At 45.9% G+C, this 12,954-nt stretch overlaps 3 protein-coding genes across 3 annotated transcripts; all 3 read left to right on the top strand.

The window, feature by feature from the left end:
* Window positions 1-268: 268 nt before the first annotated feature.
* BDV27DRAFT_68541 (lytic polysaccharide monooxygenase AA11 family protein) lies at window positions 269-1,941 on the top strand. Its single transcript, XM_032077304.1, has one exon. The coding sequence runs from the start codon at window positions 437-439 to the stop codon at window positions 1,685-1,687; it is 1,251 nt and encodes a 416-aa protein (XP_031930698.1). The 5' UTR covers window positions 269-436; the 3' UTR covers window positions 1,688-1,941.
* Window positions 1,942-2,929: 988 nt separating this feature from the next.
* On the top strand, window positions 2,930-4,259 carry BDV27DRAFT_154765 (60S ribosomal protein uL4; the record flags this gene model as incomplete). The annotated part of the gene is made up of 4 exons (XM_032072005.1): window positions 2,930-3,039; window positions 3,107-3,201; window positions 3,283-3,433; window positions 3,497-4,259. 4 exons carry the CDS (start codon window positions 2,930-2,932, stop codon window positions 4,257-4,259), a joined length of 1,119 nt encoding a protein of 372 aa, XP_031930697.1.
* Window positions 4,260-9,093: 4,834 nt separating this feature from the next.
* On the top strand, window positions 9,094-9,502 carry BDV27DRAFT_123589 (uncharacterized protein). Its single transcript, XM_032065904.1, has one exon. It carries the CDS (start codon window positions 9,154-9,156, stop codon window positions 9,385-9,387), a length of 234 nt encoding a protein of 77 aa, XP_031930696.1. The 5' UTR covers window positions 9,094-9,153; the 3' UTR covers window positions 9,388-9,502.
* The last annotated feature ends 3,452 nt before the right edge of the window (window positions 9,503-12,954 follow it).

The raw sequence follows: 12,954 nt of genomic DNA, 5'->3' as shown, positions 1-12,954 counted from the left end.
GTGTGACAAAAGTAGCGCCCTCGCTCATCTTCATTATACGGACAGTCGTCTCTCGATCAAGAAAGTCATTGTTTTCTCCAGTCTTGAACAAAGCAGGCATTGTTACTCGGCCCTGCTTCTACTCAAAAGGTATGGCCAATTCGTGCTATAGTGTTTCCTATATCCCTTATTCGAGACTATTTTGAGTTTATGGAACTTCACCGTGTTACTCTATCTTGTGTTGGTCAACTCGTGAAGGATCAGCTCTATATAACAGCTCGTCATCTCCGTGCTTTGCGATCTCATCTAACTTGATCACCTTCCAGACTCTTTCGCACGACTACATCCAAGGTCTTGTCCCACGGTTCTGATTCGTCCGGTACGATCAGAATCTCCAGTCATTCTTTCAGCTGTCAAACAGTCGAATCTATAGCACCGACGTTCCTTCAAAATCAAAATGTTCAACAAGGCTTTCCTTACCGCTGCTCTGCTCGGCGCCGCTGCCGTTGAGGGCCACATGATGATGTCGCAGCCCGTTCCTTACGGCAAGGACACTCTCAACAACTCTCCGCTTGCGGCAGATGGCAGTGATTTTCCCTGCAAGATGAGGTCCAACACTTACGAGGTCTCCGAAGAGAACACTGCCGCCATCGGCCAATCGATGCCTCTCACTTTCATTGGCAGTGCTGTTCACGGCGGCGGATCTTGCCAGGTCAGCTTGACCACCGACCGTGAGCCCACGAAGGACTCCAAGTGGATGGTCATCAAGTCGATCGAAGGTGGATGTCCCGCCAACGTGGATGGTAACCTTTCTGGTGGCCCCACCTCGACGGGAGCTTCCAAATTCACTTACTCTATCCCTGAAGGCATTGAGCCTGGCAAATACACCCTCGCCTGGACTTGGTTCAACCGTATCGGAAACCGTGAGATGTACATGAACTGTGCCCCTCTTACCGTCACCGGCAGTTCTTCCAAGCGTGACGAAGTTCCCAAGGAGAAGTCCGTTGAGAAGCGCTCTCCTAACTTCCCTCCCATGTTCGTCGCCAATGTCAACGGCTGCACCACCAAGGAAAGTGTCGATATTCGTTTCCCCAATCCCGGTGACAACGTTGAGTACGCTGGTGAGAAGAGCAACCTGGCGCCTGAGGGCAGCGAGGCCTGCACTGGCACCCCGACGTTCGGTGGAGATGGCAACACCGCCGGTTCTAGTGGCTCTTCTGGCAGCTCTTCTGGCAGCTCTTCTGGAAGCTCCAGCTCTTCGGCTGCGGGCTCCTCCGGTGCTACCTCTGCCCCAGCGCCTCCTGCACCAGTGGCTTCCTCGACTTTGGTTCCCCAGCCTTCCCAGTCCTCTGCTCCTGGTGTCTTTGTCCCTACCGACTCGCCCGCCCAGCCTACACACACCAGCGCCCCCTCGGGTGGCTCTAGCTCCGGCTCTGGTTCAAGCTCTGGTTCCAGCTCTGGCTCCAACTCTTCCAGCTCTGGTGCTCTGACCGGATCTTGCAGCTCGGAGGGTACTTGGAACTGCGTTGGTGGTTCTTCCTTCCAGCGCTGTGCCAACGGACAGTGGACCCCGGTGCAGCAGATGGCCGCTGGTACTGAATGTACTGCTGGCCAGGACACGAACCTCAAGATCAAGGCTACCAACCTCAAGCCCCGCATGCTCCATGAGATGCGTCACAGGAAGCGCAACTACCACAACCACGCATAAAGAAAGTCTGATATCCGCCGGTTCGGTTATCGGGATTGCTTTTTGATTTCTCTTCGTTTTCCTTGCAGCGGCGTGGACGCTTGTGGGGAGCCTTTCTGGGATGGATTTTCTTCTTCAATTGTATTTACTTTCTAGGGTAAATGAAAAGAAGGTCGGGACTCGAGACCTTCCTTGAATAGAAAGCTTTGATCATCATATTCAGTTGGCACATAACGTACTGGTAGTTTGAATGAGAGACTTAGTGTCTTTGTAACACCAATATCTGTAATCCGCATGGACTTGAACTATTATCATCTCTAGAGTGCCACGTATCTCGATGAGAGTGGTGCAACGGGCACCGCATGGTGTTTTGGATGATTTGAACATGAAGCTTTTCGCGACGTATGCAACTACCTTAGAGCTAGTATATAGCAAGACATGGACCAAGTAACCCACCGATCGGACACTACACAGTACTATCCATACTATATCCATTCCAAAGAAAATGCAACAGGTAGGTTCGCACTAGTATGGTTTGTGTTGAAGGCACGCTTCGGACATGTTGGACGAGTTCATATCCCCGTGGGTACGTACATACGTACATCGGAGTATCCGGAATATACTATACTAACAGTATCTGAACATGGAATGGGCTGCTGGAAATATTTCATTGGGTTTGTTTTAGTAACACAAATAATGTATCATCAACGGGATCTCATCGACGTATCATTTTGCTGGATATTCTGGTGTTCGGGTAGCGCGTTACTTTACCGTCCTGTTGGTTGATGTACATGCCCGGCTTTACAGACTGGAAGCAGTGTTTACTTCCCCAGTTGTCAGATGTTACGGAGTGTAACTATAACTAACTAGCATACGCGATTAGTCAGCATTGGCGGTTAATAACAACATTGATGAACTTGATGTGGTTGCGAGCATGACTCTGCAATTGTTTAAGAAACTACTCTAATAATACAATGTCATCTGGGATACAAACGAAAGAAGAATGACTTAAATCATATAGTACCGTTAATATAGCCAGCACGCTATGTACAGTACTCATGCGGTGTTGGTCCAACGTGGCAGTCAACCTGAGGTGTCGGCCAAGTCAGAAGCGACCCGCCCAAAAGCGGTAACCAGGGCTTAGGGTTTCTCTGGAGCCCACCACCCGTGCCGGGGACTAAGCGAAAATTTCCTCAGCCCATTGGGAGGATACTCGATCTTCAACCTCGAACGACGACAACGACCACCTCACCGTCGACAACAATGGCGTCTCGTCCTACCGTCACTATCGCCACGGCTGAAGGCAAGCCCAGCGGGGCCACTGCCCCCCTGCCCGCCGTTTTCAACGCGCCCATCCGTCTTGATGTTGTCCAGTATGTTCGATGAGTTTACGCCGCGATTTGGAGGGGGATCGGAGGATGGCTGACGGCTTCATTATAGGCAGGTTCACACCGGCATGGCCAAGAACAAGAGACAGCCTTATGCCGTGAGCGAGAAGGCTGGTGAACAGACTTCTGCTGAGTCCTGGGGTACCGGTATGTGAAATTGGATCGCGAAATTAGAGGCAGAATTGCAAAGTCAAGGAATTGGGTCGCTGAACAGATTTTTTCGATCAGGCCGTGCTGTCGCTCGTATCCCTCGTGTCTCTGGTGGTGGTACTCACCGTGCCGGTCAGGCTGCCTTTGGTAACCAGTGCCGCTCTGGTCGTATGTTCGCTCCTACCAAGGTCTGGCGCAAGTGGCACCAGAAGCTCAACCTGAACCAGAAGTATGGCATTGAACGATGAAAGTTTGGCATTTGGGATTGTACATGATATTAACATGATGATAGGCGCTTCGCTACCGCTTCTGCTCTTGCTGCTTCTTCCGTCCCTGCCCTCCTCTTTGCCCGCGGTCACCGTGTTGCCAACGTTCCCGAGGTTCCCCTCGTCGTTGAGTCCAAGACCTTCGAGAACGCCGCTCTCACCAAGACCAAGGCTGCCGTCACCCTCCTGAAGGCTCTCGGTGCCGGTGACGACCTCGTCAAGGTCGCCAAGTCCCGCAAGATGCGTGCCGGTAAGGGTAAGCTCAGGAACCGCCGCTTCCGCCAGCGCCGCGGTCCTCTCGTTGTCTACAACCCCGAGGTCGATGGCAAGGAGCTCGTCCGTGCTTTCCGCAACATCCCCGGTGTTGAGACCTCCCCCGTCTTCGCCCTCAACCTCCTCCAGCTCGCCCCTGGTGGTCACCTCGGTCGCTTCGTTGTCTGGACCTCCTCCGCTTTCGAGGCCCTCGACCAGGTCTTCGGCTCTGGCTCCGCCCCTGCCGCCCTCAAGAAGGACTACCTCCTTCCCCAGAACGTTGTCGCCAACGCTGATCTGGCCCGTCTCATCAACTCTTCTGAAATCCAGTCCGTCCTCCGTGCTCCCAAGGGCGAGGCTCGCACCAAGCGCGCCAATGTTCAGAAGAAGAACCCTCTCCGCAACAAGCAGGTTATGCTCCGTCTTAACCCCTACGCTGCTGCCTTCTCTAAGGAGAAGCTTGGCCAGAAGGCTGTTGAGAGTGAGAAGCCTGCGGGTCCTTCCAAGGAGTTCCTCAGCACTCTTCACGAGAACTAAAAGGGTGATTCGGTTTTGTGTTTGATATGATTTACTTCGGTTAAAAGGTAGCACAGCAAATGAATACGGATTTGCAATACCCATGAATACTTTTAACGATAATGTATGAATACACTGTGCCAATGTAGTGCTCTTTGACTGAAGTAGACTTGCTTCCTTTTGTGCCTTGACAACGTACGCTATCCTACGACATCTCGAATGACACTACGTGATAAAGAGTCATGAGACTTTTGTCACCTCTGCTGCAAGTCAGCATCGCCCATCAAGAAGCAATCACATTTTATACACCCCCCGGCAAACAACTCACTATTCACACCATATTTCAGTAAGATCCATTAGCATGTTGAATCTCTTTTACCCAATTCTTGTCCAACCACGAATCAATTTCTTCAGTAATGTAGATACCATACCAACACTACCTCTACTCTCCCATACCTTTGTATATCATAGCAACGGCCCAAAGATACACCATGTACTGGACTAAACTATTGATGCCAACGTTTCACCACATTCGACCCTAAATCGCTCTTGAATATCCCACAAGATATTAACAACGCTCGCTATTCAACAAGATACCCCATATAACTGAAAAACCATCAATTATTCCCTCGTCTCTTGCCAGAGGGAATAAACCACATTATCCCAATTCCATATATATAATGGCACTCTATCACGCATCAAAGGACAGAGTCCAGTACAAGCGATAGTGGATGGTACCACCAAGTAGGGTTTAATTATGTAAAGAATATTTAGTTCCAATAATGGTCTAAATGATGATTCTTTCTTTCTCGGCGAGATCGATATAAGAATGATGATCCTCTGGTGGCTGATTTACTTTGCACTAATGTCGACTGTCCTGGGTTGGTGGTATCGCTTTTCTGGGTTTGGGGTAGATGCTAGTAGTTGTTATGTTGGAGCAATACTTTATTGTACTGTTCTGCTCTGTTGAACTTACTCAGTCTGGGGTATTCATTGGCGGTGTGATAAATGAATTACAGAGACAATGGAAGAGGAGGGGAACTGGAGAGAGAAAGATGGAGGTGTGGAGAAGGAGGGGGGGGAGAGATTACAGAGAAGACTAGGTGTTAGGCTTAAAGTATCCAAGGTGTGTACGAGCTTAGTGCTATATGGTATTTTGGTCGACTGGTATTGAGACTAAGAGAAGAAAGCACTGATCGCTCTCATGCCCTCGATCGACACAAGGGATGGTTTGATCGGTCTCAGAACTTGAATGACTGGAAACCGTGGATCTGGTGACGCGATCCTGTATATATCTTTCCCAGCGAGGGAAATGACAAATAGAAGCGAGACGGAAGTTCGAAGAAAACAGATGGGTGTTATGAAGAAGAGAGAGCCAGTAACGGTCTAACAGATCGGAGAATTTAACACCTAGAATTCATGACCAGATCGAATGTATATCATCGTAAGATAGCTCAGCCGTCATATTTAGCTAGAACCGAGCAATGCCTCTACAGCTCTACAGAAGTTTCCTGCACAGAGTACGTAATGATAAGCGGACTAGCTACAGACTAGAGACTCGGCTCTCGGCATTTTTGACTTGATTCGGACATCAGCACGGCAGATAGGAAACTTTCTAGGCATACGGTAGCCCATTAGTGTTGTCAGTTGATGCATTCGAGACGAATGGAGATAGGGTGGTTATGTAGCTATTGAGGTGAATAATTGGAATTAGTGGTCGAACGATGGGGCAATTGCATGGAAACAGTTGAGGGATCATCTCTCGGGGGTGCTCGGTCGAATGCATTGTGTTTAGTGTCTGTCCTTGATTTTACCAGGTGCATGATTTGTGGGGTTATATCGGCATGTTGTGACGACTTGGGAGGGTATCTTCTCCAAGATACCTGCAATTTCGATATAAGATATCTGTCGGAGTGCCTAGCTTGCTGGATGTGATTCTATAGCATTATTCTTTTGGATATTATGGAGGGTAGGGTATAAACCCGGAGCGAGGGCATTTTCAAAGTGGTTGAACTTGAAAAGTCACACGTGCTATTGTTATACATGACATCCTGAGGCTTCATAGTATAAAATTCACGCTGAAGAATCTTATCTGCTCGGGGAAAAACCATAACTTGGTGGTTCTATAGAGAGAGCCTGGTCATACGTGAGGTGAAAATTTGGTGGGCCTACTGTGGATACGCTACCTTCACACAGACGTGTCCAATTTCTTGACGTGGTATTGGCTGATACTGTACTCCGTATTGCCATAAACACAGGATACAATGATTACATGTCAACTTGTGAGTTAGCTTTTCAGAGTAGCTTATTCCATGTCTAGGTACTAGTGCCTTTCTATATAGTTTTCCGAGATATCCATTGAATGAATCAGCGAGGTGAACAACCGAGGGCTTTCTTCCAAAGTGACTGCAAGAATAACACGCTACGTGAACTATCGAATAGAACCCGCCTCTTAGCCCATGGTTGACTGTATACAGTGGTGGGTATATGGGGAGGATGATGATAGGCTCGAGGGCTGTTAAAGCTTTGGGGGACGAAAAGAAGGAGGCTGAGCGTTGGCCCATCCCACTTTATCTTTCGGCTTCCAACTACCAGGCTTGCCTCTCATAGCCCAAATCTACTTAAATTGAAACAAGAGCATGCTCGTATACATTAGTTTAATTGTTTCTAGGAAAGCTCCGATTGGATGTTGCTGGTCATATAAATGAACAAGAAACCTATATATTGATAGAAGCACTTGGATATTGGATGGACCCTTTGACGGTACCTCACGGAGAAACACATTGATATTCCCCACATAGACGAATATCAGTGCAATTTGTCGTAATTCGCCTACGCTCTCTTCTTTTGGACGCCTGGCAGTAGGGAGTAGATCGCCGAGGTAGGTACATTTCGGTCCCCATGACGGCCACCTGTCCTGGAGTGAGTTGAACACAGCACGCTATACGTAATCATATCGATAAGGGGCTCGTTAGCTGCCGCGGCGTTGCATCAACGACAGATCAGTGTATACTTGGAACCTTAAGTGCGTGTGGGCTAAAAGGTTGATATATACCCATGCTCGCCTACAACGACCATCCTTGAAGGAATCGGAGCGTCCATCGGGGCAAATATCTGGTTAGTATGTAATGGGGCCCGGGTTTAGGCTGGTGTTTTTGTAGACTGACTCCATTTGGCTCCGGGTAAATTGGTGTCTTGGGTTAATATATTAATTGCGTAAGATATTATAAGATATTATACTCGGTGAACAGGTTTCTATGTCGTCGTTCCATCGTGGTTATTTTTGATCCTTGGTGGTTATTTATTAATATCAGGGTGTAGTTATTTATTTCTTTTCCCATTATTCGGTAATCTGGTAGGATCAGTTACCGGGTTATTTGCATGTGCGTCGACCTGCCCTAAAGGAGTCTAGACATATTACTAGTACTTTTCCTACTAATTAGTATATATACATACATTCCATTAGTTGAGAGATTTTAATCTTTTTCCTCTTTTATTCTTATTTCCCTAAAAAACAAACAAATAACAAGAAATCGGCAATTCGACCAAACGGCATTACGGCATTAAGAAAGTCAATACTAATTGTTAGCCTCCCAATGCTCACGGACTTCATATACTAATGCCAAGACAGTCTCTCCGTATCGTACGAAGAGATCAGCATGCGAACGTGGCTGATCCACTTTTTTTCTTTATTTCCTTTGAGTAAAAAAAAAAAAGCTCAGTATCATATGAAAGTCACGAGCCCCAGTCTCTCCAAATATTTTCCTAGTTGGTTCCTGTACCAGTGACTATTCACCACGTAGGTTGTAACCATGAAAAGTAAGGGAGTCCCGTGCAAGAACTTAATAAAAGACGGAGCATCGGTGTAGATAGGTCTCCGTCCTTACAGATATGATCGCCCGCACGGGAGGAAAAAAGCAATGACATGACGGAGTATTCACACAGTGCGGAAGTGCGGAATCCTATTTCCTCGCTTGGTTACTCAACAGATAATAACGGTTCCATGGATCATGATGGATTTTACCAATGAACAAAAATCAAATAAAAAAAGTAGAATCAAATTGAATAAGAAAAATACTTCTCCAGAAGTTTGTAAATGTAAAGAATTTTGGTTGATTTTCTATAGTCTTATTTTTGAAGAAATTTTGGTTTTTGTTACTTTATTTTTGGATTTTTTTCGGTTAGCCTTTAAATAGCACCGGACGAACCGCGACCACATACATAAGTTCCTACGATTAACTTTGAACCCGCCCGTCCTCCTGCGGCGCCCCCCAGGCTTTACTAAATCTGGTTATTAGTCGTCAAAAAACGCTAGTCTGTTCCGGAGCGAATTCAGGGTTCAGGTTAGCTAACCTTTTGCCTAGACTAAAGTAGTTCTTTAACTATCTGCTGTCACTTACGTTTCCCATTGTCCCATGCGCGTGCTCCCTGATAGCCGAGGTGATATAGTAGTGGACATCCCATCAATTCATACATACATACATACATAGTACTGTACATACGTACCTGTACTTTATTATATTACCCTGGTCTCTTTCCCATTTTTCCCTCTTAACCCCCCCCCCTCTTTCTGTCGCCTTTCCGACTGATGTTGTATCCCATCCATCTTGTCTCCATAAACTAGGTAGATACTAGTACCTAATACTCATACGATAGTACTTAGGAAGGACACTCGCCTACAGTCGTCCAATGGCAACAATTATGCATGCAGGGGCTTCGCAAGGCTTTTTCTATTAATCTATTATTATTACTTTCTTCTTTCTTCTTCTTTTTTTTTTTTCTTTCTTTCTTTTTTTCGTTGTTATCAATTATCTCTGTTGGTACAGATCCGTACCACTACGTTGATTGTATCTGCCTTGTCTTCTGCCTTAGGCTAATTTCTGTTACATGAGTTTCAAGCGACTGGCTTTTGCTGATGCTCCACATACTGAACTTTGGTGCCACCGTTAGAAGCTTGCAACCATGGGTACACATGCGCCTGGAAAATTCCCGTTTTTCAAATCGGATATGCCGAGTAGTCAAGATCTATCTAGGTGTAACTTTCGGCATGGCCCTTCATCTCTATTTCATCTCTGACGTCTACGTCAGAAGCTCGAATCGCCGTCGGGATCGTCGTTTGTCCGCTTTAAAAGAGTATCTAGGAGGATGATCCGGGTAGCTAGGGAGATGTTAAATAGATTGACTGGTTGAACCAGGGTGATGGCTGTACAAGGATTGGCCGTACTGGACTATAATTGCCATTATTAATAGAATCCTAATGTATCAGCCTGAATTTTTCTGATTTGGCTTCTTCCTGGTTCTCTCTCCAACGGCACCCCAGTCATTAAGTTCCAATATTTAGCATCCCAATTACATGGATGTCTCAGACCGGCCGGTGCGGATTGACCCTATCGGAAAACAACCAGAGGCGAGGTGGACACTCTGCTGCGTCTATCCCGAAAAGTCACGGCTTTGAATGGCTTTAGTGCCGTGACTCGAAAGCGTCGTCGGTCTGGTACTACTAGGCAACTAGATACATCCCTCCTCGACAAGGTTATCCGATTAAGGGTCTCTACTCTTGGCCAACTAGCATCAACTATTGTTTTGCATTCCTTTCTGGAGGTGGATCTCCTTGTTAATACTATCTTATTGCTTCAGGATTGGCTCCATTCAGGGCTACCCGTCGGTTCCTCTTCACCTTTTTTCGGTATTTGTTCGGGAAAATAATTCCCTCTGGATCAACCCTACTTTCGTCAACTCCCGAGGCTCAGTGTGCCAATAAGTGTCTGCCTCGTTTGCTATAAGGACACTTTCTTATTTTACCTTTCTTTCTTTCTTTCTTTTTTTTTTTTTTTTTAGGCTTTATCTGGGATTTTTGACCCTCGGTAAGCGCCATCAGCTGTGAATCGTATGATGCGTTCCCAAGTAATAGACTTTTTCTTTTTTCCCTTTCAATTTTTAATTAGTTCACGTTAGCAGTAAGGTAGTACTGCAGGAATTAGGGTAAGAGCCCTATATGTACGTTACTTCCGTAAGGGTTGGACCTGATTGCCCGCTGAAAGCCAGTAAATTGACGGAGAATAACCGCCTTAACCGTGGGACATGGGAACTAGAAATGCTTGTAGCAGATACAGTCGGCCTTGATCGACGAACGGCTCTACTTTTCTTTGAGTTTCCCGGATCAGTAATCAGGAAAATAATACCCTGTGTTATTGGAGATCCGGCTAATAGCCTTACCATACTAGTCCTCTCAAGTATTCGAGATTGGTCGGAAAAAGGAAGGAGAAACTACGTAGAAAATCGCGACAACCTTGACGGATTGCAGATCGGATCGTCATGATGTGAGACAAGTTGCAATTACGCCGTTACTGAACGATACGGGCTGTCTGCCGGAGAAGAGCCGTTGAATTCCAAAGAGGAACTCCTCCGGACTCAAAACAGTATAGCAGACGGAGCACGCAGTTGGTGGTAGTTTAAGCCGAGCCGAGACACATGCTCTGCTACCCTTTCCTAATGGAAATGATAATAGGATTCCTTCGGGCCCGGTTGTCGGATTTCACCTAAGCCCACTTGGTGCGAAGACCCCCGCGAATAACAGTCCAATGGAACGATCGATGGTTTGAGCTTCTGAAGCTATTAGTACCTCTGCTGCACCTTCCCGAGCCTGTGACTTACGTATACCCTCTGAGACTAATTGAGGCTGGGACTGAGACCGTCCCGTGGGAGGATCTTCCCTTTCTTCGAGGTTTCGAGGGTTAATCGGAGGTGTCCGAAATTCGAATACATAGTACGAGGCTTTTTTTTTGATTTTCTTTTCTTTCTTTCTTTTTTTTTTTTTAATCCCACTTTGCATATAGAATGGATCAGCGTAACTTGCCGGTGGGCATGTGGTACCCCCCCCGTATAAGTCAAGTATAGGAATTTTTCCGAGTCGTGGGCCGAAGGATTCTTTACTGATTTTAGGTTGTACTTACCATTTTACTAGTAGTTATTATATTCGAGATTAATACCATATCATATAGTTACAGTCCAGAAAAGAGATAATAATCACAATATCATATACGGCTAGGGCCGAAATTTAATATACGTAGGTAAATGTAGTCCCACATGATTATGTCGCCTAACAAGGAGCTCTGGATCCTCGCACACAGACATCCAAATTAATCAATTTAGGGAAGTTGTCTGTTGACCAGACAAGAACTGGAAATGAAAGGAGTTGTTTGGTAGACGGACGGGACCAAAACCCACAATTTGTCCCTTTCCCATCGTGCATTGATTGAAACATTGAAAACAAGGTTATTTTCAACTGCCGTTCCGAAGATTCTCCCTCCATAGCGGCAGAGCCATTCCCACGTCTCACCAGTCACCCATAGTCTGGTCCGGGTCTCCAGTTTCTTGCTCCTCTAGCTTGTATTCTCTTTGGGTTCTGGAGATAGAACGGGATCTGGGAACGTTTTTATTTCCTCCGCCGCCCCCTCTTCCCCTCTATCTTTAGTCTCTACCATACTTAGCATTGTACGAAAGAGGTTATTGCGGGTCGTCCGTTAAAAAAGAAACTTTAGTTAATTAAGAAAAAAAAATAAATAAATCCACCGAGGTAGTTTTCCTTTACCTTTTTTTATTTTATTTTTATTTTTCTTTCCTTTTATTGCTAACAGAGTGGACAGAGTGAGTGGGAAAGGGAGCTCAATTCGGTTCTTCATGGGGCATCCCACGGAGACTACTATCAACCCGTTGCATGATTTATGACACTTCTGACGATGAAGCTGGTCTGTGAAGAAAACGATGACGATTCTTGTCTTTCCTTGACTCTTGGCAGTGACTCCTGCGGTCGAATTTGACTGTGACACTGGTGCCCCTGCTGATCATTAGGGAAGGGGAAAAAAGAAGGAAAATAAAATCCTTCGAAGCTTTCTAGAAATTGACAAGTATGGCATTGTGGCGTGCAGGTTCGTTTCAGGATGAGGAAAATCTTTGAATAACGCTTTGTATGCAAGTCATGAAAAGGGTAGAGAGGTGTGGATTAGAGATCGTCTTTGTTGGAAGGTTACTCGTATTCAGAAGTACATTGCATACTTATCTCGATTTGGCCATATATAAAGAAAGCCTAGGGACCCGTCAATGATAGGGAAGTCTGGGCGTCGACCGTTAATGCTAAGATAGTGCGTGTGGATTGACAGAACCCGAGGAGAATCGAACTAAAACTGAACCCTTTTTTCCCCCCCATGATCATCCGAAGGAATTTATTTGATGGATCTGTCTAATTTGAAGAGAACTACTATTAGTTGACTTTGTTGGAAAAAAAAGTATTATCATTTTTATTTTTTTCTCCATTGGAAATTATTTTAATGTTCTTTTCATTCTGCTGGACTGGACTTTTTCTTTTCTTTTCTTTTTTTTTTAATCGATCGACTCTATACTTCTTTCCTTTTCCCATCGGGTGATTGATTTCCTTCTCTCTCACGTTCTTACTTCCATTCCATTCCCGTTCAATTTTGGGGTTGTCCATCTTTTATGATTTTATCTTTATTTTTTTGTTGAATTTCTTGGCCTATCTTTTTGATCTTTTCAATTTTGATTATTTTTGGAATCGCCTGTCTCTCTCTCTCTTTCTCTCTCACTAGCACCGCCCCTCCCTTTAGTACACGTCTTACAGGGGAGGCTGTTTTTTTGTGTACGAGTGCAGATACTTCAACGTCAGAACACTTGGCCCCCGATATCCCTCGGCCCTTAGTAG

The sequence above is a fragment of the Aspergillus caelatus genome (genome assembly GCF_009193585.1).
Source record: "Aspergillus caelatus strain CBS 763.97 unplaced genomic scaffold BDV27scaffold_33, whole genome shotgun sequence".
Lineage (NCBI taxonomy): Eukaryota > Fungi > Ascomycota > Eurotiomycetes > Eurotiales > Aspergillaceae > Aspergillus > Aspergillus caelatus.
The sequence above is the reverse complement of the archived record's forward strand: the minus strand, read 5'-3'. Positions and strand labels throughout refer to the sequence as shown.